This window comes from Micrasema longulum, unplaced genomic scaffold, assembly GCF_059751315.1.
Source record: "Micrasema longulum isolate JH-2025_06_02 unplaced genomic scaffold, ASM5975131v1 h1tg002619l, whole genome shotgun sequence".
In the NCBI taxonomy this organism is placed as follows: domain Eukaryota; kingdom Metazoa; phylum Arthropoda; class Insecta; order Trichoptera; family Brachycentridae; genus Micrasema; species Micrasema longulum.
The window spans coordinates 79593-106442 of NW_028279754.1; the positions used below are offsets into that span (position 1 = coordinate 79593).

A 26850-nucleotide genomic window follows, 5' to 3' on the forward strand; every position below is an offset into this window, starting at 1 on the left:
AATTTAGGTCATTCAATTAAGTGTTTATAATATCTGTTACATATTTCTTCAGACATTTTTATTATAAGAATTCCTTAGAATTGACAAATGAATTTTCAAAAACAATTAGGGTGTAAACTAATCATAATTAATAATAGGCAATCGCAGATTAATTGCCTATCATTTTATCACTTATTATATTTTCAGAAATGAGTTCAAATAATTTATCATCATAATTTTCATTATGAAAATAATTATTCTTTAAGAAAAACAATAAATTACACTAATTATTATAAAAGAGGATTGTATGGAAAACTTAGAACTAAAATTGTGTTGGTTTCCTTTTACTCATTATAATTAAAATGTTTTGCTTATTTCAACAAGCCGATAGCATTCAACTTATTCAGATTGTTTGATCTGTCAGACAGTCAATGCGTGTATTATTCCTTGTGTAAGTTTGGTTTTATTTTTATTTTCTTAGTTATACTGAAAGCAGCTAACTACAGAAAACCCAGTATCTTATCCATCTACTTTGCATAAAGAAATTTTTAAAAATATATCTCATGGATTAAAATAACAGCCTTATATTTTATGTATATTCTAAGTATATTAACATATCAACATATTAATATATCTAAGTATATTAACATCGAAATTCAACAAAGAATATTTGTCATTTAAAAATATAAACATTTACTGTTTTATTTATTTCAAAATAAAAATAATTTTCACTTAGGGTAACACTATTTTACAGCACAGTTTTAAGAGTGTATTCGTGAAGTCCAAAGTACGTATTGTAGTGTATTTACAACAGCCCGCCAATCCTTGTGCAGAATGTTACCGGAGTTCATTAATATACATACAGCATCAAGATATTTGTTGCAATTAGGTGATTAAAATGCATATAGGTACCTAAGTATTATCAAAAATTATTCAAATTTAGCTATTAGCACCATCATAAAAACGCCGCATAATAAAGCGACTATTTCCTTCAAAGACTGTAAATACTTAGTTGTGGCATCTTCTAAGAGTTCAGGAATAATGGACACTGTGGCAATATAAATAAAGCCACCAGCCGTGAAGGGTAACACCCATGCCGTAAAGGTATCTGAGGTACCTCCGAGGTACAGTGACACAGCCGTTCCCACCACAGCTCCCAGTGCCGTCAGCAGCTGCAGGTACATGGCCTTCTTCCTCGAGCAACCCGACTGTAGCAGAATGGCAAAGTCGCCTATTTCGTGAGGCACTTCGTGCAGAAGAATAGTGAATGTTGTGACAATTCCGATACTCCGGCCCGCAATATAGGAAGCTCCAATGGCGAGCCCATCTGTAAAGTTATGCGTAAAATCAGCCGCTAGATTCAGATAACCAGACACTTTAATTTGATCATTTTTTTCATCTTTTTTATTTTTCTTTCCGTGGCTATGCCCATGACCTGAATTCAAGAATCGAACCACTTTTTCCACTACTAAAAACGTTATTATTCCTCCTAATACAGCTAAACCGACGCTTATGTCGTGCGAATGACCTTCGTCTTCATGTTCGTGAGAATGGCTGTGTGAATGTTCCCCTCCGTGGTCATGAGGGGCGAGAGCGTGGGGAATCAAGTGTAAAAACGCATCTCCGAGAAGTCCACCAGAAGCGAAAGCTAGTAAAACTTTCAAAAGTGGCTTTCTTTCTGAAGTGCCATCAACTGGAAGCAGAAACAGAATAAAATAAGGTGCTGCGCTAATCAAAAGTGTCGATCCCATTGCGTGGAGCCACAAATCGTAGTTTCCTTCCGTATTGTGGGATGCCTCCTGCTTTCCTCGAGGGTCCGAATCATGATTGACAGGCTGGTTGGCAGCTTTCGAATATTTAAAACTTGGCGGTTCATCGTGAGAGTGATCATGAGAGCCTCCGTGCGTGTGTCCATGAGAATGACAAGAAGACGACAGTACCGTAATTAGAAATAACGTCCGCCACATACTTGTATAACTGTTCATTTTGAATATTTTTACGATATCTAAAACACATACAATAACTATTAACACCAAAGATTGAGTAGGTTAACAGTTAACACACTTATTTAAAAAAATGACAAATGTCAAGTCAATAATGCGCCGCGCCGGCTGCTCAACCGGGTTGCCACGTTTTCAAAATGTTTATATTTGAAATAAAAAAAGTAAAAAATTATAACTAAGTAATGTTGCAAGTAATCGAAATAAACCTAGTACCAATGTAAGAACTACACTTTTTTTCAAATCCTTTCGTTGTTTTTTTATTATTTTTTGCTGTTTGGTGAACATAAAAAAAAGCACTATGCAGGCTGCCACCTTTCAAAAAGGACAAGCCCGGTGATTTCAGAAAATTCGGTATTTTTAATCAATAAAAGATTTATAAATTATTGTGAAAATAAAACTTTTTTACTAGCGTTACACAATTTTTATTATTTTACAAAAAAACACTACTACAGTTTCGGGAGAGCACTTCTCCCATCGACGAGTGGTATAAAACTAATATAGTAAACACAAAATATTGTTCACAATGACATAGACTTTAAACAAAAAATAAACAAATTAATCAGTGAAACTTAAAGCAGAGGGGGGTTATTTTCCACTTATCTAAGGTGTTAGCATATGTATGGATAGTTATCTAAAGTACCTACAGATATGAAAATATGATCAATAAGGGAAAGGACATTACGTAGAATTTATTTCTTAAAATTTAACACATAAGTGGAAGTTATAATAATTAAGCCTAAGATTTAATATGTAGGAAGACATATCATTCGGCTAAGAGAGTGTTAACAGACGTGTGGGTCTAAGTGGGTAAGTGGAGTGAGGGAGGTCGTAAAGGGAACATAGTCAATAAAGGCGCGGGGTGATTAAATGTGTGATTATTAATTTCAGTCTCAGTTTCAATAATTTATAATGAAGTGTTACGAAGTGAATGCCGATTCAATAAATAATATTAATAAAAGATTTATTCATAGAGCACCATATTGCAAAAACCCCTGATGATGATTGTCAAACCAAATTATCGAAATCTTACAGAAAATGGCAGCTTTCAAAAATAACTGGAAGAGCGGCTAGGAGTAGAGGCGCCACATTCAACAATATGAAGGCTGTTAGGAGATTGGATATTTACTTGGTGAAAACCAAATGCCACCTATATAACGCCTGCATAACACATATTCTCTACATATGCGAATTATGGCATCTCACTGGGGCCCAAAACAGCAAAATACTGAGTTTAGAGAATAGGTGTCTCAGAAGAATTTTTTTGGGTGTGCGGTGGTTTGGCTTTGTGAGGAATGAAGTAATAAAAGAAAGGGCGCAGCAAACTTCGGTGATAATGGTCATCAAGCAGAGGTGATACAATTGGCTGAGCCATTTTTATTATTTTATTTTTGCACTACAACAGGCCAGGAGACCCAATTACAGTGGTGAATTACATCACAGAACACCCGCAGGCTTGAGAAAAATCACATTTTAATGTTTGTGTTCTCACCGGGAATCAAAACAGGAACCTTTCGTTTGTTAGTCAAGCGTCTTGATGACTACACCACGGAGGCTATTGTGGATGTCTTCTAAAAGCCTTAACCGCGCTTGCTTACTTTACAAGGCATCGCAGGTTCTCGACATCCACCGCTGACTGTCTGTCGGCAGTTTATGTCAGAACTACGGGACGCAAACCTGACTTGGGAGGACGCACAGGAGCTGGCAGCCGATAGAGATGCATGGAAGCTCTTTGAGGACACCACATGCTCCAACTAGGGAGCGGACATGGAATGATCATGAAAAATTCGTAGAGAAATAAAAAAAAAGATTGACCCAGTAATAACAGGCATTACGGGAATAAAAAATGCTCGGAACGGAAAAGTCATTCTGGAATGTAAAAACAATAAAAAAATAGAAACTATTCAAACTCAAATAGGAGATAAATATAAATTTAAAATACCAAAAGAAAGATTACCAAGATTAAAAATAATAAATATATCTCAAAAATATTCTGAGGATGAAATATTACATAATATATTAAACCAAAATGACTTCATGGAGGAATATAAACCTAAATTAATAAATGTCGTTAACATATATTCTTCACCGAAAAAAGAATTCGATAATTTTACCATCTATCTTGAGGTGGATGGAGCGACACACAAAAGATTTATTGAAAATAAAAAAGTAAACATCGGGTGGGAAAGGTGTCGAGTATACGATGCTATTGATGTAAGAAGGTGTTTTAAATGCTACAGATTCAATCATAAGGAAAGTGAATGCAATCATGAGCATCCGACTTGCCCCAAATGTATGGGTGACCACAAAAGTAGGGAGTGTAAAGAACCCGCAGGAAATGAAAAATGCATCAATTGCACTACGGCAAAAAATTTACTAAAACTTAATATAGACACAAACCATGCAGCATGGAGTTACGACTGCGCAGTTTATAAGAAAAAGATTGAAAACGAAAAAAATAAATATTCTTTTTTATAAAAAAATACCAAAGTGAAATAATACTATATATGAACATAGAAAGTCTTATTTCGCACCACGAAGAAGTACAAATATTACTGGAAAAATCTAAACCGCTGATGTTAATGTTAAGTGAAACCCATGTTACGGAAGACATACAAGATTTTGAAATAAATTATAAAGGGTATACTACAGTAAGGTGTGACTCAAATAGCAGACATACAGGAGGGGTAATAATAATTATCAAACAAGGAATCATATTTGATGAAGTGACTAATGAATCGTACGAGAGAGAGTACTGGATATTAGGAATAAAGATTAGAAAAGGACCGAGAAAGGGATATTACTGTGTAATATACAGATCACCAAATTCAAGTGCTAAAAAATTCCTAGAATATTTTGATGAATGGTGCCAAAATGTGCTGATAGAAAAAAATATTAATGTGATTGCAGGTGACTTCAACATAAATCTAAATCAAAGTAATGATACCTATACCAAAAAGGTACTGAAAATAATACGACAAAACGGTATGAAACAACTAGTAACAAATGATACAAGAGTTACAGAGACATCCTCAACTTTAATTGACTATGTTATAAGTAATGATTTTAATCTGAATGTAAAAATAGTTGACGATTATAAGATCACGGACCACAATACAATTGAAATAGGATTAGAAGGCTTTAAACAAGATAATATTCATGGATGTAAATACATAAAAAACTTCAAATGTTATGATAAAGTATCTTTTCTGAAAAAATTAGAAGAAAATCAATGGTCAAACTTGAGCGAACTTTCATTCGAAGAAAAAGTTGATAAAATGATACAGTTCATTGAAAAAACTGTCAATACAGTTATACCAGAAATGAAAATAATAAACAAACCGTACAACAAATGGTACTCTAAAGACTTAAAAATAATGCGAATGGAAAGAGATAAGTACTATAAATTAACAAAGCTCACGGGAAGCCACATAGACTGGGAAAACTATAAAAAAAGTAGAAACAAATATGTCAAAGCACTAAAAGAAAACAAAAATAATTATTATGTTTGTAAAATCGAAAAAAGCAAAAATAACTCAAAAGGATTGTGGAAAAATATTAAAGGTATGATCAAAAGTGAACCAATTACCAATATTGATGAAAATATAGAATTTCCAAAGGACTTGGGAGACGACAGAAGCTTGGCAAATCGTTTTAACACCTACTATATAAAAAGCATAATTGAAATAAATGAGAGTATTCCGGTGGAAGAAGCAGAACAAAATAATAATGTGCATTTATATAATGACTTTGCTTTTGAAGAAATATGTGAACAAAAATTACTCGCTATTCTAAAATCTATGACATCCAAGGCAAGTCCCGATGGAATAACCATAAATTTGATGTGTGATGCTTTTGCTGTAATTGGAAAAACTTTTGTAGAAATAATTAATGAATCACTTAAAACAGGAGTTTTTCCGGAGAAGTGGAAGATATCTACAGTAGTTCCCATACCAAAAATAAAACAACCAAAAAAATGTGATGATTTTAGACCTATAAATACTCTACCAAAATATGAACAAGTTCTGGAAAAAGTAGTAAAGATGCAGCTTACAAAATTTTTAGATGTAAATAATATTTTATGTGATCAACAATCGGGATTTAGGTTTAAAAATTCATGTGAAATGGCCCTTAATATTGTTATAGATGACTGGAAAGAGAACATCGATAAAAATAAATATGTAGTTGCAGTGTTTTTAGATTTTAAAAGAGCGTTCGAAACTATTGACCGAAATATAATCATTAAAAAATTGAAAAATATTGGTATTAAAAACACGGAAATAAAATGGTTTGAAAATTACCTCAACAATCGCATGCAAATGACAAAGGTTAATAATGAAACGTCAGATCAACAAAAAAATGATTTGGGAGTTCCACAAGGATCTGTTCTGGGACCACTATTGTTTATTTTGTACATAAATGATATGACTTTAACATTGTCTGATTGCCAAGTTCGACTTTTTGCAGATGATACCTTAATTTATGTAGCTGATAACGAATATGATTCAGCAATAAGGAAAATAAATGCAGAATTAAAAACAGTCTCCAAATGGCTTAAAGCAAATAAGCTAAAACTAAATGTAGGAAAAACAAAATGTATGATAATGGGTAAGAAACGCTGTTTTAACAGTGATCACAGTGTTGAATTAGATGGAGAAGTTCTTGAGAATGTTGAAAGCATAAAATATCTAGGAGTTTGGATTGACTCTAAATTATCTTTTTCAAAAAATGCAGACTATACGAGTAAGAAAATCGCAAAGAAGGTATCCCTGTTAGGAAGGATAAGAAATAAATTAGACATTAAAACCTCTCTGCTGATATTTAAAAGTATTATCGTTCCCCACATTGATTATTGCTCCAGTATTTTATATTTAAGTAATGAAGGAGATCTAAAAAGACTCCAAATAATACAAAACAAAGCGATGAGGATAATATTAAGATGTGGGAGACGAACAAATGTTAAGAAAATGATTCAACTTCTAGATATCATGACAATTGATCAAAGAATCAAATTCAATGTTGCCAATGAAATAAACAAAATTATTAAAGGAATAGTTCCAAGATATTTTCAAGATAAACTAAAAAATAATGAGTTCTTTCATAACTATGCAACAAGAGGATCTAAAAATATAAGACTGGAAAAAAAATCAAAAGCAATGTCCCAGAACTGCCTTATGTACAAGGGAATAAAACTGTTTGAAGAAATGCCAGAAAGCATAAAAAATGAAATTAATATAAATATATTTAAAATGAAATGTAAAAAGTATATATGTGAAAAATATTAGGTAGTAAATAGTGTAAATAGTGAATATAATTAATGAAAATGTACATATGAAACAGTGAATATTATAAATTAGGATTTTAAGTGTATAATAGTGATAAATAATGTTAGAATAAGTATAGATGTAAATATTGTGTTGTAAATATATATTAGACTATGTAAATACATAGAACTAAATAAATAAATAAATAAATAAAATAAAAAATTGAGTATGCCAAATTACAATAGTAGGGCCCAGCTTGATTATTAAATTCATATATATTTGTATTTGTATGAGATTATTCTGTTTTTTTCAAAAACATAAATTTTTGGCAAAGCATATTATTATAATTAATCTTTAAAACTAACTTCATCTTCACCGTGTCGCCTGATAAGCAGTTTCACCTTTGTCTCCATATTAAGGGAAAAAGGGGTTCCTCAAAAATCTAACTAATGGGGATTGATAAAAAATTTCAATTATTTTTGGTAATTCTCCAAAATTTATGCCCTTAATTGATTGATAATTTTGAAAAAATCTGATTCATAAATCTTTGCTTCAATTTATTGATCTCATCATAAATAATAATATTGACGCCATGCCAGTTCGGATCTGGAAACTCTGGCGAAAAGTGAGCCAATACGAAATGTGAAAGCCATTAAAAGAGCAAGTTAGGTATCACAAGTGTTAGCCCAGTGGACGGCTCTCGCTCTCACCCAGCGCTGCTAAAAAATGGTCAATTTTTATGTTATTACAGCAGCTACCCTCTACCCTCACCACTGTTCATGAAATGCAAAACTATGTGGCCATACTCTGTAACTAACTCGTTTCATAAATTCATTCGTATTATATGAGGGAACGAGGGTGAGATGGATACATGACGAACAATTGAACTTACGAAATGAAATTACCTCTGAAATTACTCTACCCCAACTTGATTCCCATTTTGTAATAGTTAGTTATTTACAACTCGCTGAAAATGTCCCTCACAATGAAATATTTGGATAAATCGTAAGGCAATTTTTTTTTTCTTTGAAAAAAAAAATATGATTGAACAGTTTTTTAAAGAATTGCAATAAAACTGGAGCCCTAGCGCTATAAATATAGAGTATAATATCTGTACATAGATACTCTGTGTACTCTGAACTTTAGTTAATAATTGATCAAGTGATTATTTTTTATTTATTTTTTATCTGTTGAATTATGAATACCTAGGTTTTTTTTTTGTATAATATAAAAGGAGAAAAAATAAACATTTTAATCATCATGATTGACCTTTATTAAAAAGTACTTAGAGTGCCCTACTACCTTGAGAAGAGATAATGAGGAATGAGACATTAATTTAATATCCAAAATAATTCATATAGTATGAGAATAACCACACTTTGTTTTCTAATGATAGTAATTTTAAAGTTGGTACCTATATTTTAAGTAGTGAAATAAAAAATGTTTTGGTATTACAAAATATTTTATTATTTGTTTGCATTAAAAATTCATATTTATTTTACTTTTTTTTTTTACCAATAATAATGTCTATGTGCGCTGCACTCATATAATAAAAAAACTTAATTTATTAATCAAAATAATCCTCGATATCTATATCTGGATTTAGAATATCATCTCCATATGGGGACAAATCAATTTGGTTCAATATCAAATTTTCACAAGTTTCTTCGAGGCCCGTTTCTCCAATTAGAATAGCTCCTTGCAATTTATTATCCACAAGAACAAATTTGATGTATTCCATGTTCGGTGTAGTGCGAATTAGCATCTCATATTTTTTATCAAGACCTTGGCCATTGTATTTACCTAAAAGCACAATCTGATATCCAAATAAATTAGTTGTGTGTGAAAATAATTCAAAACAGAAATCTTGTAGAACTACTTCTTGAATGTGGTCGGCATGCATACTCTTGGCAGCCATAGCACCCATCTGATAGGCTTGTGTCCACAAGCGCATTTGAAACCAATGAGCGGCTGCGGGCCAATCAGCTGAGCATACATCACCAGCTGCAAAAATATTTTTTACTGATGTCTCCATTCGCCAGTCTACTGCAATTCCCCCATTTGTGCCCAACTTTAACACATTGTCACATACAAACTGCATTGATGGAATTACTCCGGTGGCCGAAATAACCAAATCACACTCGAAAATACACCCATTAGTTAATTCGACCATTAGAGAACCATTTTTAGAATGCTCTACCATACTAGTAACTTGCGCTTCATATATGATTTTGAGAGAATAATTACTAACTCCCGAAATGTTTTGTTCTTTTAACCAATCTGGACCGAGTGCAGCAGCTCCACATGTTTTTAGTGGATTTTGAATATCTTCTTCAGAGTATTTTATTCTCTTTATTGCACCTTTAACATTTTGAGTACTACCCTTTTTATTGGATGACATTAAATTGGTTCTAAAAAATTCAGCAGCACCCGGATCAATAAAAGTAGAAGTAACGTATTTATCTTTTATAACCCATATAATTTCTACTCCTTCAATGGAATACACCAGCTCGGATGCGATTCCTCCATTTCCAACAATCATAATTTTTTTGGACTCCTTAATCTTACCTCGAAATCTTTCAACGGAATCTGTATCTCTGATGCCAAGAACTCTAGGGTTATTCTCTGCTTGAGGAATAATGTATGGCAAACCTCCAGTACATAAACAAAGATATTTATATTTGATGTATAATCCTTTTTCAGTTACAATTGTATTGTTAGACGAGATAATCTCTGAAAGCTTATCATATACAATAGTAAGATTCGGATGTTTATTTTTAAGTAACTCAACATCATTTTCGGTGACAGTAAAAGAACAGACCATTTTACTTAAAGGAACAAGGTTGGTTACACTCTTTATTAAAGAAGATGCTGTGATTAAAATAACTTTTTCATTAGGAGCACAAAATGAGAGGTACTCTATACACGTAACTCCGGCAATTCCCCCACCAATCACCACAAATGTTGCAGAAGTCATGTTTGTCATTAATTTGGGAGGGTCACAACAATCACTTTATGATGTGGTTCTATCATGTCTTCATAATGTGAATACCTGAATAATGTGTTTACCTGGAATAAATTGAATGTTATTTTTTATTACTGTGCAAAAAGAAGGCTAATTTGGATAATAAAAAATATTAGACTGAAAGAGTCATATCGGTAATATATCGTCTATTCACTTCTGAACTATCCTCAACGCCAAAACATAAAATGTGCAGGAGAGCAATTTTTCAACTTCACAAACGACACGTTCCAGAGTATTGTAAACGCCATGTTATTGTAAAATTGTCAAAAGCGAAAAAATCCAGTAAATAATTCAAAGTATAATTGCCTTTTAATAGTATCCTAGGGGTTTAGGATAATTCAGATGAATGATTTCGAGTATTTGGCATATTAGATAAATGGAAGTTATTGAATGTCTTAAAAAGTATTGCATTTTTGGCAATACAGAACAGAAGTGAATTTCTCAGAGAATCATATACCGTAAAAAATATTTTAAAAAATTGGCATTTGGGATAGTTCAGAATTGAATGGATATTACTACTAAACAGTAGGTAATTACTTGTTAACCTACTTATAAAAAGTACTTAACTGGTGTAACATCTAATCATTGCAACATTTTGTATACTTAGTATGTTTATTTTTTTCACCAAAATAAATTAATATATATTATATTTATATACGTACATATAAGTTTAGACTGTTTTTTTAAATGAACGCCCTTCGTAAATAAGAACACAGAGTGAACATGTTAGTGAAGAACTTTTAGAAGAGTTTACAACCCCTTCATTTTAATATGATTTATAAAACAAATACAGTGATTTTCAAGACGTGGTTGATTATAAACTGACCCTTTTCACCACTCAAGCCACAATAATACCCATACATGGTCGGTTCCTAATTATTTCATTAATGCTAAATGCTAAGGTCTAACATTGTGATGCAAAAAACATGTACCATTTATGAAATTTATTAATAAAAAACAATTTGATGCTTTTAGTAGAAATATGTTATGATTTAGTTTAATTTGGGGCGTCTGACCATGGTTTTGGGCACAAATTTCATAATTGTGCTCTTCTCAGGCATTCTTGCCAATTAGTCATCTGCTGGCTGTCACTTGTCTTTTGTCTTGACACTTGTCAGTGACTGACCATAGATTAAATTAAATATTATTCACTGACTGTCAGGGCTATACCACCTAGCTTAAGGTCTGGGCACTGGAAACAAAATTTTTGATGGCTATATTAGTGCGCGAAAATGCTGCCATTTACAAACGTAACATGAATTTTGTATTTTACATTATTATGTTATGAGGATCATTTGAACATAAACAAAGATCACATGAATAGATTTATCAAATAAATAGAAAAGAGCTTTTATTTAAAAACACAACTAAAGCTTCAAGTTGTTTTCTCAAATTTGGAAAAAAGATCGGGTTGTGGTCCTGTGGCTAGAGTCTCGGACTCACGGACCAAAGGTCCCTGGTTCGAATCCCACTGTACCCCAACTTGAAACCCATTTTCTAATAGTAAGTTATTTAAAACTCATTGAAAATGGCCTCAAAATGAAATTTTTGGGTAAATTAACATAACGCAAATATTTCTTTTCACTTAATTTATAAGCATAGAGTGTATAATTATTTATCGTCATCAATCGTTTTAACTCAGCGTTCTCGAAAAACAGTTTTGATTTATAGAATAACGTGATTAATGATGCCACGTAATAACATAACATACATTATTAAACTCAATATCATTTATGATAATATACTATGTTCCATAAAATATTGTCGTATTTTGCGAATTGATATTATGATTGTATATCAATTTATTGTCTCCTTTAAATGTATGTTTCAAACCATATTTATTATTATTATCGTTTATTTATTAGTTAAATCTTCAGTCATGTACATAATAATACGGTAAAAATATTTTTAAAAACTTCATACTGGACCAAAAAAAAAATTCCAAACCTATTATTGACAATACACCTAATGTGTCATAAATAAAATTATATTTTACATTAATAGAATTTGGAAAACAGAAAAATATGTTTTTATATATTTACCTTTGTAAGTTTGAAAAAAAAATTTTTGAAAATACAATGTATTTACCTACCATTACTCCCCTACAATTAAAATGCCTGCATGCTGTCGCTGATTTCCCTTTAAAATTTATTATTATATAAATTGAATTTATCACTCGCATTAGCTCCTATTGTGTTATAGTAGAAGTTGCAAATTCTATGTATGCATGAATTTTTGCTGCATTAGTGTTTACGTCGACTCTGTAAAATAATTTGGTGTGACGATTACGTTTAAAGGGTACATGGAAATAAATTAAACTTTGAATTCGAACTGAGTTGTGCTCCCGTGGCTAGTATCTCAAACTTACAATGCAGATGAGATGGTTTAAACCCCACTTTACCACAACTTGATTCCCATTTTCAAAATAAAATTATTTACAACTCGTTGTAAATTAGGGCATTCAGTAATGCTATTTAAAAGCTTGAATGAAAACATTGAGTCAGCAATCTGTCATCTATTATTCAAGGAGTCATTCTTGATATGTATTCTCACTTCATTGTTATTATTGAATTGGAAATTATTTTTGTAAAATAGACATTTCAATAATTTATGTTGAATTGTTTCTAGTTTATATTTGTGGCTTTCATAGTACGAGGGCCAGATTAAAATTGCATAGTTCAAGCCAACTTCTAACAAATGCGTAGTAATTTTTTTTCAGGGTGTTTATACCTTTAAATAGTTTATTTGCTTATATAGTGACCAAATCTATCATTTTGAATCTATAATCTATAATAATATTGAAATTCTCTACGCTACAGGTAAAATAATTAATTATATTTTTAGAGCGCATAAGGCATTGGAAGTTTTTGACCTTTTATAATTACTGATTGTCATTTTCATTTTTAATAAGTATAGACATTTTCTAAAAGAAAAGTAAATTTTGAAACGAGCTGATTTAATATTATTTGATATACTGTTTTTTTAAGAAATTTCTCAGTACCTATTATTTTTTTGCACCATAATAGGCTAGGAGGCCCAATCACAGTAGTGAATCTAAGCACAGAACACCCAGGCTTAAGAACAATAACATTTTTTTGTTTTAAGAACCTCATAGGCGTGATTGAAGTGTCTTAGTCACTACTTCACAAAGACTGCCTTTATGTAATAATAAAATTTCTAATCAAGATAAAAATAAAATAATTAAACGCTAAAACAATACTCACTTACAGATTAAAAAACTAAGTACTCTTACTCAAATGAAAGAAATAGCCCCTATAATACATCACATACAAATAATATAATCACTAGATCCTCAACACAAAGACAACTTAAACAAATACAAACTAATACCACTTTCGGACAAAGGGATTTTTAGTATTATTCAATTAAAATCTATAACCCATTTTCATTATCTATTAAAACAATTAGTAATCAGAAAATTTTCAAAAAGGCCATAAAAAAATGATGGTGAAGCTAGGTAGAAGTAAAATGGATTGTCTCATTCACCTAAACCAATATTGAATCAACTGCTCCACAAGTGTATAGCTTATATTTTGTTTTTGTTCTTTCATTGCGCGTTTTGTTATGTTAATAATATAGATGTGCATAAATGAATTATAAACATAAAAACGTAGTGTTTAATGTCTGAACATTTAAAAAAAATAATCTCTCTTTATTAAGATAGTCTTTTTTGTTTATTCTCAAATGTAAAATTATTTTTTTTAAGTGTCTCGTGCACGGGTAACCCCAGTGAGGTCACATCATTTTTATTATTAAATATAGTTCATAATGGAAAAAATATGAATCAGTAAATAAATAAATATAATTTTTCCGTAATTTTTCCGTTGTCAGATTTACCATTGTTCGCGAATTTGTAGTGACTGCGTTTTGGAGCGCTGTCCTTAGCTAAGATGTGCATAGACAATACTCTAAGGTAGACACCAATTATGTTTCTATGTGAGATATAAATTTCTGTTCTTGGTTCCTGAATAATCATTTCCGTCGATTTCATGTTGCGATTCGGAAGCCGAGGATACTAGGCGTGTTAAAAAAATAAGGATTTTTCTTTAATATTCTGCCATTATATAATATGTAATACTTAAAATACCTTACTTAAGAAATCTATTACAGTTCATCCTTTTTAATTATTAAAAAATTAATTATAATAAGTTGAAATTATACTGCATAGGTGGCATAGGTACATTATTGTAGAAAGCTTTGGGTTGACCTGGAATGTGTGCCACGTCATAAATAACAATTGAAGTGAAATGATAGCTTTCGTTTCTAGTTAAGAAACTGAGCGCTAAATTATAGTAATCTTATGGTGTTTGTGATACGTAAAGACCTGTATTTAATGTAATTTAGTGAGAGGGCACCATCGTCATTTTCCAGTTTTTCCACCATTTTGTGGTTAGATGCTGACGTCATCGAACGCTCGCGTTGCCTAGTTCTGCATTCGCTAGGACATTTTCATCGTGCATTATGAGCTAAAATCTACTGTATTTGAGGATATTCACACTCAGTATAATGGTAAGTTCAATACGTGACTTGTAAAACTATTAATAGTTCCGTGTCACGTGAATCGTGACAAATGGCGAGCGCTCCGTAACATTGGACATAGGGTTTCGTTAACGAATATCATAAACTTATCTGATTTAAATATACGAATTCGGTAATATTACCAATATAATTCCATAGCAAGGATATAGCGCCTTTTCTGGCATAATCATTATTAACTGCTTAAGAATGGTGTGTCGGGCGTTTCCCTCTGCCATTTGCCAGCATAACAACTGATGCGATCATTGACGACCCAAAAACCTTGATTACGAAAGCAATAAAGTAGGAATGCCCATACATTTTATTGATTATCCTACTCCATACACATAAAAAACAAATAGTTTTAGCAGTTGTACTGCAAATTAAAAGCGATCAAGCAGTTCATTGTCTAATCGTCCAATTCACACGCGAAAACTGCATTTAAGCTTTTATTTATATTATTCTTTAAATATTTAATGATATCGTAACAATAAACTTTGATTGTTATTTTTTCTTTTAAAAATATATTGGTTGGTTCTTTTAACAATAATGTGCTTAATAAAAGTGGTAAAATTACCAAGTAGTTCTTCTATACACTTACATTATTTATAGAAACTTTCCACATCAATCTTTGTTTCTCAAAATACTATTTATATTTGTATTCTTCCCAATCTCTCCATTATTCCACTGCTTTAACAGGTATTATGCTTTATTATTTTGACTTTATTAGCTATTTACTTCTTTCTGCATCAGCGTATTTTTATTTTCTATTTAATTTATGCACCACAACAGGCCTTGAGGCCCAATTACAGAGGTTAATTACGGCACAGTACACCCAGGCTTGAGAAAAATCAAATTTATTTTTTGTGTTCTCGTCGGGAATCGAACACAGAACCTTCCATGTGTATGTCAAGTTCTTAACCACTACACAACGGAGGCCGCAAATCTACTCAGTTTGCATACTGTACAGTTAGTTCATAAGAGTGCATTATTCACTATAGTATTTGTTTATTTACGGACTATACAGTCAATTTAGTTACATTTTTTAAATGTACAAATATGATTGAAAGAAAACACAACTAAAAATAATAATAAAACTAGGTCCAAAAAATAACAACCTCGAGACAAGATCTGATCTATTTTAGCTATTGTTTTTGGTAAGAGGTTGTTTTGCCTTTTAATTATTTTGTTGCCCACCAAGTCTGTATATTTTTGCTATGTGGTCTCGGAGATTTACACAGCCCCTCCTCGATGCATACCGGCCCTTATATTAATACATAATTCATTTTGAAAATTCTTAAAGAAACTGTTAAATTAACTTATAAATCAATTTCTCTTTGCACTTTTACAGGTTAATTAAAGCAAAGGGTCTTTTTTTTGTTTAAACTTATTCAATTATTTTATCCATGAATGAAACAATATTTAGGATGCAAGGTTAATATTTTGTTTTAAAACTGGTTGTGCTAGCTCAATTCCTGTCTATAGGTGTTACATTGTTAAGATCCTAGTATTTTTATTGTTTCGTAATTTCCCCAAATGAATTAGATAATCTCTATATTTGGGTACAAACTAAAAATATGTTTGGTTTGTTTTAGCCTCGAATTGATCCCATACAACTCCTCCGATGCCTGAGTGTGCTTCTGTCTCCTAATGGTGGAATCAGGAGCACAGAGGAAGTTAAACGCCTTGCTACGTAAGTACAACCTAAAATCCTCCACTTTTAATTATATATTCATATTTTATGTTCTTTTAGTATAAGTGCACACCTGTTGGAAATAGTTTTTGATGTATATATATATTTCATTCTAGTGGAAATTAAATTTTGTAAAATATGTATAATTAATATCATGTAACAAACTTTTTCATAACATTTTATTTTATACTGAATAAATGTCCGAAAGATGTATTTTTTGTTAATTTTTATCAAATCTGATATTGTAGCTTAATTCTTTTCTTCACCAAGACAATATAAGACACTGCGAGAAACATTGATATCTTTAGAGACTTGTTGAGCATTTTCAAGAGGATCGTTCCAATGAGGAAGTTAACGGTTTTTTTTTTTATTATTAATATTTGTTAATGGCTATCAAACTAAACCAAAAAATAAAAATTTTCATGTCTCATATTATTGGTGCTATGATTTTTTAAAGTTTTGAAATGCTCCGCACATGACATCACAAGTTCTCGTCGGAGAGTTCTGCTGATAGGTGAGTTGGCTTCTCGGAAACCGGAAATCTATCTCGACACTATCATTGGTTTATCCGAGTAAACTTGTGATGTAGTTCATTTATATTTAAATCATTTTCATACATTTTGGAGAAACTTCACCGTACAATTAAATGCCCTAATGTTTACCGCACGTAAGAAAACATTGTTTATATCCAATTTCCTGTAGCACTGAATTTCCTCATTATTGTTGCCTTCGATTATTTTTTGTATAAACCTAACTTTTGCTTGCATTTTTTTTGTATTTTAAGTTTTTATTTTTTTTTTGTACAAGTTTTTGATTTAACTTTTAATAATTCCTCATGATTTTTGTAACTCACATGCTGTGGACAGTCATAAAGGATTACTGACCCAATTCTATTTTGTTATGTAGAATTTGTTATTTCAGTTTGTTTAATTATCTATCCAATATTCTAAGCAATCGATAAATAATGCAAACTTGAGTTTTGCTCAACACAATTTTTAAATCGTAAAGGTTTTGTTAGGTCAACTGCTTCGATGAAGATTGTCAATTTTTGTTATTTTGCAGGAGAGGAAATTCAATATTAAAAGGTTCAATTTCAATGTTGAATTTGCTGAATTTTATCATTTCGTTCAGTAAATGTGTTTTCTCAAGTTTAATTCTAATAACAATACTACATAAATCCAGAACATGGCAATAAATTTTAGATCAAATTTACTCTCCTAAAAATTAACCTCATAATTCCTATTTTCAAACAATCATTGTATCTTTTTTTTAAAAGTGTAATCAATTCCATTAAGTTATTTGGATGTCTTTTTTTAAAGAGGTAGTTGCTTTCTTATGATTTACCTAAATATTTCCATTATAGAGACACTTTTAACTAATCTTAAATAATCGTGGTAGAATCAAGTTGTGGTAGAGCGGAGTTTGAACATCGAATCTCTGATCTGTGAGTCTTCGATGCTAACAAGTCAACACAGCCTATTTCTTTTTAATTACAATTGTCAATTTTAAAAATTGTTTGCAATTAGTATTATTTAATTTTTAATAAAAAAAAAAACACCTTTGTTAAGAGATCTTTCTGTTTTAGTGTAATATTCAGCAGTGTTAACATTTCGAATTTATTTTATTAGTATTTTAGGATAATACTGTAAAAATAGAATGGGAAATATCTAAATTTTAATATCATTCCATTGTAATCCTAAACTGACTAGGCTAGTGTCAGCCCGTCATTAGAACCAAGTTGTGATTCCGTGGCTAGTGTCGCGGACTCACGGATCAGAGGTTCGAGGCACTCAAAATTTAAATATTTGAGTAAATAATAAAAACTTTAAATTGTTGTTATTTTATCAAATTACTATAAACTTTCATCTAGAAATTACACTAATTAATTTGAATATTTTAGGCTAGTTATTTTTGTGAAATAATAAGCTATTTCACAATAATGAATTGTGAATTATTTTTTTTTAAAGATACATTTGCGTTCTTATGATTCACCCAAATATTTCCATTCTGGAGTTATTTTCTGTTGGGCATAAATAACCGTTTAAGAAAAGGTAGGGCGGGGTCCGAACCTCAGATTTATGGATCTGGAATCCACGACACTAGCACGGTACCATAAACTATCTCCAATCGGTAGGGCTAATAGAGGACACAAGAACAACTAAAAGGATTTACATTGTGATTGTAGATGGCTGCAGAAGCCGAGGAATTCAGAGACTGACATAGGATGATGAAGTCCAACTAATTGTTGAGAGTAGATATGATGAATGTAGAAATAATCAGCTTGCATGTATAAGATGTTTGATTGTAAACTACGCAAAATATGTATGTACGAGTAAGAGTGGTATAGCATTCTATTCTCTCTGCCTACTACAGTGAGACTGTTATGACTAGTTCGTTACATGATTTTAAAATTTTGATAAAACAATCAACTTTTTAATGACTTAGGTATAAAATTACACCTAGGCATAGTGATAGAATAAGGATGGTGTAAAAATTCTTACACATAAACCTCGCATAAAGTTATACCCGGTATAGAGCTGGGATAGCGACCATATAAACTTATTCCACGTTTATAACTGTGTCCAACGTGGTATAACGCTGGAATAAACCTGTGATCTGTCACCTGTCACATTTTTCAGTATGTGTCAAAAAATAGACAAAGGAATAAGCTTAGTATAGTTGAACTAGTTTGTAAATATTTTTACAAGTAACCTCTTTCTTATACCGGGTATAAATAGTTACACCAGGTGTAGTTATTCCTTGGTATAAGAAAATCTAATAAGTAAGTACCTAGAAAGTCAAGAAATTTTTAAGTAACTTAAAGAAGAAAAAAAACAATTACCTACCTAAAAATGTGTGTGCTAAAGTATCATAAAAACATAACAAATAAATTAAAATGTATGCATAAAGTTGAGCACACATACAATCAAGACTGCAGTATTCTGTGTAAATATGAACTGTTTTGCATAAACAAGAAGATAGTCGACATATAAAAATGTCTAAAACAGTGCCTAGTAATTTATTATCTAAATAGTAAAAATCTAAATTTCAAACAAATAAATCGGTTCTTATTTTAGGATCCTATTTTTATTTAAAGTGTTCATTTTTAACAAAAACTCATCACCATAACTGACACTGAGATAAGTACAGTGACATTGTAAAAAATGGCAAAGCCGTGTTTGGCTTTCAGTTTTACATCGGCTATATAATAGCTAGATAAAATTTGTATGATCTTTTTAGTAGAAACTAGTCTAATATATATTTTTTATTTCTTTATACGCCCTAGTCGTAAAATATGTAGGAATGAAAAATTATGAGAAACAGTAAACATCTAAAATAAACAAAACCATAACAACCATAGATCAAGTGAGGAGGTCAACAGCAAAAATGCCACTGTCTAAGATCACTGTTTTTGGGAAAACCAGTAGCAACTAGGCTTATCTTTTTTAAGTTCACAGTTAATAGTCTTTTCGCTGCTGGTAATACTCGTACCACACATGAGTTGCACATTTAACTTTAAAAGAAATAATCTTAGCTACTGATTTTGTTGGTTTTTTCCAAAAACAGTGATCGTGAACAGTGACGTTTTTACTTTTAACTCCCTCAAGTATAACTAAAGAAATAAACATGTATATAAGTTAGAATACACATATTATATGGATATATAAAAGAGATGAAGTAAAATTTAAAAGATAAAATTATATTAAATACCTGTATATATACTATTTATTTTTTTCTGTGTCAGTAAATATTTGTATATAATTACCGACTTTTTAATGTGTATCGGTTTCGATATGTCCCGTTTCTTCGTCGGGACACTAATTACACTAACATGCAAAAGAAGATTTGTATTTAGTTCATGAATTTAAAGTATTAAGTTTATTTTGTGATTTAAGCTTGAGCATGTACTGCGTGTCTTTTGGTTTATTAAAAAAAAATATATATATATATATACACGGGGTGTTCTTTAAACCCTGCCACATCTGAAACCACGATGATCAGTATGAGCAAGAAGACATATTGGCACATTAAAATAAATTTTTAGAACGACTAAAATCTTAAAAAATAAAATATATATATATTTTTTTATTTGAAAATTTATTTATAAACCCTTACGGATTTAAAAAAAACAAATGGTTGCTTACTTCTGCAGGGGAGAAACGAGGAGGGGAGAGGGGGAGTCTGATACACCATCAACCGCGCTCCCCTCGCTTCTCCCCTGCAGAAGTTAGCAACCATTTGTTTTTTTTTTAATATTTGATTTTTTTTTAATAATTAATTTTTTTCAACATTTAATTTTTTTAATATTTTATTTTTTTTAATATTTTATTTTTTTAAATATTTTATTTTTTTAAATATTTTTTTTATTTTTATATTTTATTTTTTTAAATATGCTAATATGTCTTGCCCATACCATCCTGGTTTCGGATGTGACAGGGTTTAAAGAACACCCTGTATATAGTCTTTGCTGTCCTCAATTACATGTCACATCTGCATGTCAAAAATGACTTGTTTGTGAATTTTCCTTAAATTTAAATCTGATTAGTAGATTTGTTTCCTCATTTGCGGCAGTCATATTTTGTGTAGAGAAACCACACCCTTCTTACCAGCCACGGATTGAATATTTTTATATTGTACAGATGCAGGCACTCGTTGTTACATAATTCACTTACAAATTGTATCTAATTCCTTTTGATATTAAACATTTTTGTAACATGAAGGTAAAATGATCGGTCTTACGCTTCAGATACCAGTCCAGGGACTATGAAATATTCTAACATGCAAACACCTTTTTAAATAAATATTTCATTTCAACCATGTAGGGAATCGAACCCGAGACCTCTTGCATGTCCATGCAAAGTATTATATAGTCGTAAAAACTTTAATTGGACTCATAAATCATATTATAATATGAATTGTTAACTGTTGTTTTTCCAAATAAAAATAATAAAACAAGAATGGCATTGCGGTCCATTATTTAATTTTGTATAAAATATTGTACCTATAATTTAACAAAATACTTATTTAACCCTAATGGATTGATAACTATTACTTATGTGAACATAAAAAAGTAAACATAGGTTAATAACAGAAAATATTAAACAGTTTAATATTTACAGTTAGGAGATAAGATAAACCATATTGCAGAGATTCAAGACATTTTCCGGCAAGTTTCATCCATTAAATAATAAACGTAACATTTTTTTCTTATTTACATTCTAAGATAATTACAACAGTTATATGAAGAAAAATATGTTCAAGAAACTGAACAAAAAGAAAATAAAGCCATGTAGTAAAGACAAACCGTTATCTCGTTGCTAGTGGTATTCATGCATCAGAGGTCAAAGGGTTAGAACCCCACTCTACCTCAACTTGATTCCTATTTTCTAATAATGAGTTATTTACAACTCATTGAAAATGGCCCCAAAATAAAAATATTTGCATAAATTATAAGAATGCAAATATTTATTTTTATAAAAAAAAAAGAAAAAAAACAGCAATGACAATAAAATAAATCAAAAACACGATCAACATATGAAACTTCGAGCTAAGCCACACCGATGCTTCTTCTACCATACTGTTAATCTAGATCTATTCCAAATTCCAAGTTGTGCGACAAATTTACTTATCTACACATTCTGGACATGGGAAATAAAACAAGAAACAAGTTGCTCTTAAAAGATTTGTTACATATCAAATTTTTACTTCTGGTGAAACGGTTAGAAACAAAAAGAAATTGATTGTAACAGAGATAGCATTAAGTATTTTGAAAATGCATATAAGGTCCACCTTCGTTCTATATTTCTTCAATGAAGACAGATAAAGATATTTCTACTTCAATATAGGAATAATTACCCCTTTGCAATCAGAGCACTCGTGCCACTTTTCTTAGTAAACAGTGTTGGACAGACTTGACATGGTCAATATGAGTCCTATAGAATGTAGACCAAATTGGAGAAGCATATTCTAAATTCACCGTCGTCATTCTATTGATAAAACCAAGATGTTTGAAAGATTTTTTTTACAATATTATCAATGTGTTCACGGTAGGAGAGTTTACTGTTAAAAATAATACAAAGATCCTTTATTGAAGGAACCATTATAATATATAATATTTTTAGTTGAATTGTATAGGTTTATTTAGTCGCAAGAAAGATATTATTTTACATTTGACAGTGTTAAGTTGAAGACAATTGATATCGTACCATTCATCAAAACAATCAATAGCCTGTAGGAAAAGAAGACAATCATTGGGAAAGTCGATAACTTTAAATCAGCAAAAAGCCAGAATTTTGTATCTTGAAAAAAATGGATAGCATAATTTATAAAAATATGAAATATCAATGGAGCAAGGCGGGCTCCTTGAGGTACTCCAGAAGTCACAGTGATTGGAGAGTACAAGAAATTATCAATTTGAATAAACTGTTTTCTTTCACTGAGGCAAGACCTGAAAAACGATAATAAAAGATCTCTTGCACCAATAGCTTGTAGTTTACTGCTGACTTTTTGATGTCATTGTAAAGCCTTAGTATTCTTGGTATAGATAAAAAATGATTCTGTAGAGTAGGTACAACAAATAAAATTTTAATACGAGTGATGTGATTTAGAACATAAATTATAATTTTTAAGGATATCTAGAGCACTTATTTATAGTTAATTATGTATTAGTTTATTATGATATGCAAAAAAAGCTCCCAACTTTTAAATTTATTTTAGAATCACAGATGCTCAATGATGTGGAATTTAAATGATTTTACTTTTCTCTCCTTGAATTATTTTTTAGCTTTGTTATTTTTTAGGGAAATGGATCTGTTTTAACAAATAAGTATTGAATAAATAAAATGTTCAAAAAAATATGTAATAATTAAAACAACTTCAGACTTCCTGCAGAATCGTAAAAAAATCAGAATTCTTCATTTAACTTTATATATATATATATATATTAACAAATCCAAAGGTGTGCACCCATATAAATTAACCTTATTTACCTGTCTGAATGTTGTTCTTCATGTATAATTTTTTTGTTGTTTTAGACTTATGTTGAGGTTTTCCAAGAAACTTGTTTCAAAATGCATATACATTCAAATTCTGAAGAGCACAGACACCGATGTGCTGGGTTCTTTTATGGGTGCCGGAGGATGGACACTAACACTGGGATGGATAGATGAAAGCATTGAAGCCAAAAACTGGCCTTTAGTTTTGGAAATTCTGCAGTTACTTTTTCTCTGCCCTGTAGACGTTGAGAGATTAAAAACTAATACTTTTCCCAAAAGGGTAAAAGGTCTTTCCAAAGAAGGAAATAATCCAGGTATGTTCTAGTTTATGCGCTCATTACAAGTATTTAAGTTATTGTTTTTTTTCTTCTAAAATCTGCCAATACATTATTATTTTATTGTTATTTTAAAGTCTTTTTTTTTTAGGTGTGCAATTTTTGGCCTCTAAATTAGTTGAGCGCTGGTTAAGAGTTGTAAAAGGTGAAGTGGTTCCACCGCTAATAGCATCTGAGTTACCCCCCCTTCCTGAATTTCCTGAAGAAATAATTATAAATAATCATGTTAGTGATCAGAACTGTATAGAACCCGTTAGAGATGAAAAGGATGAAACTCATTTAGAAGAACTTCCTTCTATTGATGAAGAAATAAAAAATGAACCTATTCCGCCGTTTAAAATATGTTTTAAAAATGGTAAACAAGTGGTGTCGAAAATTGATGACAAAATTAAAAATGAGGATCACAAACTATCTGATGCTATGTCTTCCGATTCTGATAATCATCCAATCAGTCAAGGTGAAAAATTGTTAGATTCTCCAAAACCTATTATAAAATCTGATAAAAAAAATTCAGATAAAAAATCTCATTCTGAAAAAAGTCTCAAAGATAAAGAAAGTGACGGAAACAAAGAGAGCGATAAAAGCAAAGAGAAAGAATCTCATAAAAGTAGAAGCACTAGTTCTAGCCGGTCTAGTTCAAAAAAGAGTTCTTCACATTCTAGAAGTTCTTCTAAATCCAATGGACATCACAGGAGAGAAAGTGGTTCTAGACGAGAAAGTGACTCTAGACGAGATAGCGACTCCAAAAAAGATGGCGATTCCAGGAAAGATAACGACCCTAAAAAAGATTCATCTAAGAAATATAGTAAAGATAAAGAAAGACATAAATCTAGTGATACGAAGGATAACACAAGTAGAGATAAATCTAAAGAACTTAAAAATGTTGACAAAAATAAAGATATATTAGATAAAATTAAAGATTCCAAAAATATTTCTCCTTTAAGTAAATTGGGTAAAATACCAAAAAAATCTAATACCACAGATAAAACTGATGTTAAGAAAGACAAACCATCCATATCTATTGAAGTTCGAAAACCCAATGATCCAAGTAGACCAAAAACAGTCAAAATGTTTCATTCCAAATTTAGATCCCATGGTTTAGAAGAGGAAGCAAAGCCCCCTCCACCGCGTGGGTCTGTCAAAAAAGTTATTCCTCCTGTAGTAACTCCACCTCCCGTGATACTCAAAAGATCTTCTCCTGTACATTCAACTGAAGCACCTCCAGAAAAGAAGGCAAAAGTTTTGGAGAATATAGAGAAACCCGGTGCTATAAAACTAATACCTGCTAAACCAAAACGTAAGTATTTTCATATATATATCAAAACTTTACTGAAAAATTTAACTAGTTGTTTGTTTTCAGATACTGACCCTATTGGCCAAGCTGCTCTCATGATACATGAGTTTTGTGACTTGGTAAGTCTAATGAGTTAGTACGAAAGCAATAAGATTATAAACTAGCTCCAGTGATATTTTTGTTTTCCTAACCATGTTTTCCAACAGTATCTTCAAGACAATCAATTTGCTGGGACTTGCGAAGTTCTTCATGTACCATCAGTAAGTTTATATATCTGGGATAAACTATGTTATTGCAGCATATGCAAGTTTGGTAACATTATTTAAATACAAGTGTATTTAAATATTGCTTCACAACTTAGTGTAAAAAAAACTTTCTCGTGAATAGGTCTTGGAAATATTGATAAGAATCCATGCTCCTGTACCTGAAGAAATGTGACTTTACATCATTCTGCGTGTGAGTATTTGATTACGAGATAATAGTTAGGTTACTAAAAGCATTTGTAATAATTTTTAATCAAGTTCAACATTATAATATCTTTAAAATTTTATTTTCAAATTCAGTCGTTGTTATGTATCTGTACCTGTATGGAATTATATCAGAAAATGATTAAATTGTGTTGTCTTTTTTGGATTTTATATCCAGGCTAGGCACCCACCTGATTATAGATCTATATTTATACTTTCGTGTAAATATTTTCCCTAAATATTGTAAGCTTTTTTTTATTTTTTAATGTTCACAATTTTCATTAAATCTCAATTAAGAAATAATGTGATTATTTGCTCTTGTGTTGCATCAATTGTTTTTATTTTCTAAAATTAACTTAAAAACAATTTTATGTATACATTGCATACTTATTTTGCAAATAGACGTAATTCAATTATGAAAAAATATACTTGTTTTTGTTTTAATGTTTTAAACAAAAATGGTCTGTTTAATAAAAATCTGTGGAAATAAAGGACAGCTTGGTAACTCTCGTTTGAATCCAAAAAAAGCCACCACCAAGAAAAATATACGCTTATTCTTCAACGCACAGAGGTCCCAAATTCAATTCTGACGGGAAATTTCTCAAATATACAATAAAATGGTAATTAACGGTTTGAAAATTTTTAAAATACAGAAACTGCAATATTTATTATATGAAATACTTGTTTTATTAAAGAAATGTGAATTTCTTGCATTGGCTTCTGATTTAAAAAAAAATTTTTTTTAATAAAAAGCAATATTAGCGTTCTTAATATTTACTCAAATATTTTATTTTGGTGACCATTTTCAACGAGTTGTAAATAACTCACTATTAGAAAATGGAAATCAAGTTGGGAGTCGAGTGGGGTTCGAACCTCGGTCCTCTGATCCGTGAGTCCGCAACACTAGCCACGGGACCACAATCCGATTCAAAACTGAATTGAATGAGCATGTACTGTCGTTTAGTAAGTTTTGCGTCAGCAAACAAAGCTAGTGCTTTTTCAGATGAGTAAGTTTTAACCGGCCTAGGAGAGTTTCTGTATGCTTTTTTTATTTTAGTTACTCTCTTTGGAGAAAACGTAATCTCCTCAATCATTGCTGCAGCATCTCTGCTTCCCGCAGATCTTAAACTAATTTGTGCAGCGTACATTAACTCGTCGCCAGACACCAACTCAAGAATAGGCTTTACTATTTTTCGCTTAGTTTTTTTCGTATAATTACCAAAAGATTACTTCCTGCTGGTATTTCCAGAAATAGGTGGTAG

The 26850-nt window shown here is 30.9% G+C and overlaps 3 protein-coding genes across 6 annotated transcripts; 1 reads left to right on the forward strand and 2 right to left on the reverse strand.

Moving 5' to 3' along the window:
- Positions 1 to 658: 658 nt before the first annotated feature.
- LOC148271861 (protein catecholamines up-like) lies at positions 659 to 2125 on the reverse strand. The gene has a single exon (XM_088240832.1). The coding sequence runs from the start codon at positions 1962 to 1964 to the stop codon at positions 909 to 911; it is 1056 nt and encodes a 351-aa protein (XP_088096958.1). The 5' UTR covers positions 1965 to 2125; the 3' UTR covers positions 659 to 908.
- Positions 2126 to 8686: 6561 nt separating this feature from the next.
- LOC148271862 (tRNA ligase complex-associated NAD(P)H dehydrogenase PYROXD1-like) lies at positions 8687 to 11391 on the reverse strand. 4 transcript variants are annotated; one of them, XM_088240828.1, is made up of 2 exons: positions 11285 to 11391; positions 8687 to 10312 (listed from the first exon to the last, which is right to left on the reverse strand). In XM_088240828.1, the coding sequence occupies exon 2, from the start codon at positions 10227 to 10229 to the stop codon at positions 8811 to 8813; it is 1419 nt and encodes a 472-aa protein (XP_088096954.1). In that variant the 5' UTR covers positions 10230 to 10312; positions 11285 to 11391; the 3' UTR covers positions 8687 to 8810. The 4 variants fall into 4 exon arrangements, with proteins under 4 accessions (XP_088096954.1, XP_088096956.1, XP_088096955.1 ...); XM_088240830.1 differs by having other exon boundaries at positions 11201 to 11391; XM_088240829.1 differs by lacking the exon at positions 11285 to 11391 and adding an exon at positions 11095 to 11227.
- Positions 11392 to 14263: 2872 nt separating this feature from the next.
- Positions 14264 to 25735, forward strand: LOC148271863 (uncharacterized). The gene is made up of 5 exons (XM_088240827.1): positions 14264 to 14798; positions 16400 to 16497; positions 23532 to 23806; positions 23919 to 25240; positions 25328 to 25735. The coding sequence occupies exons 1-5, from the start codon at positions 14796 to 14798 to the stop codon at positions 25445 to 25447; spliced, it is 1818 nt and encodes a 605-aa protein (XP_088096953.1). The 5' UTR covers positions 14264 to 14795; the 3' UTR covers positions 25448 to 25735.
- The last annotated feature ends 1115 nt before the right edge of the window (positions 25736 to 26850 follow it).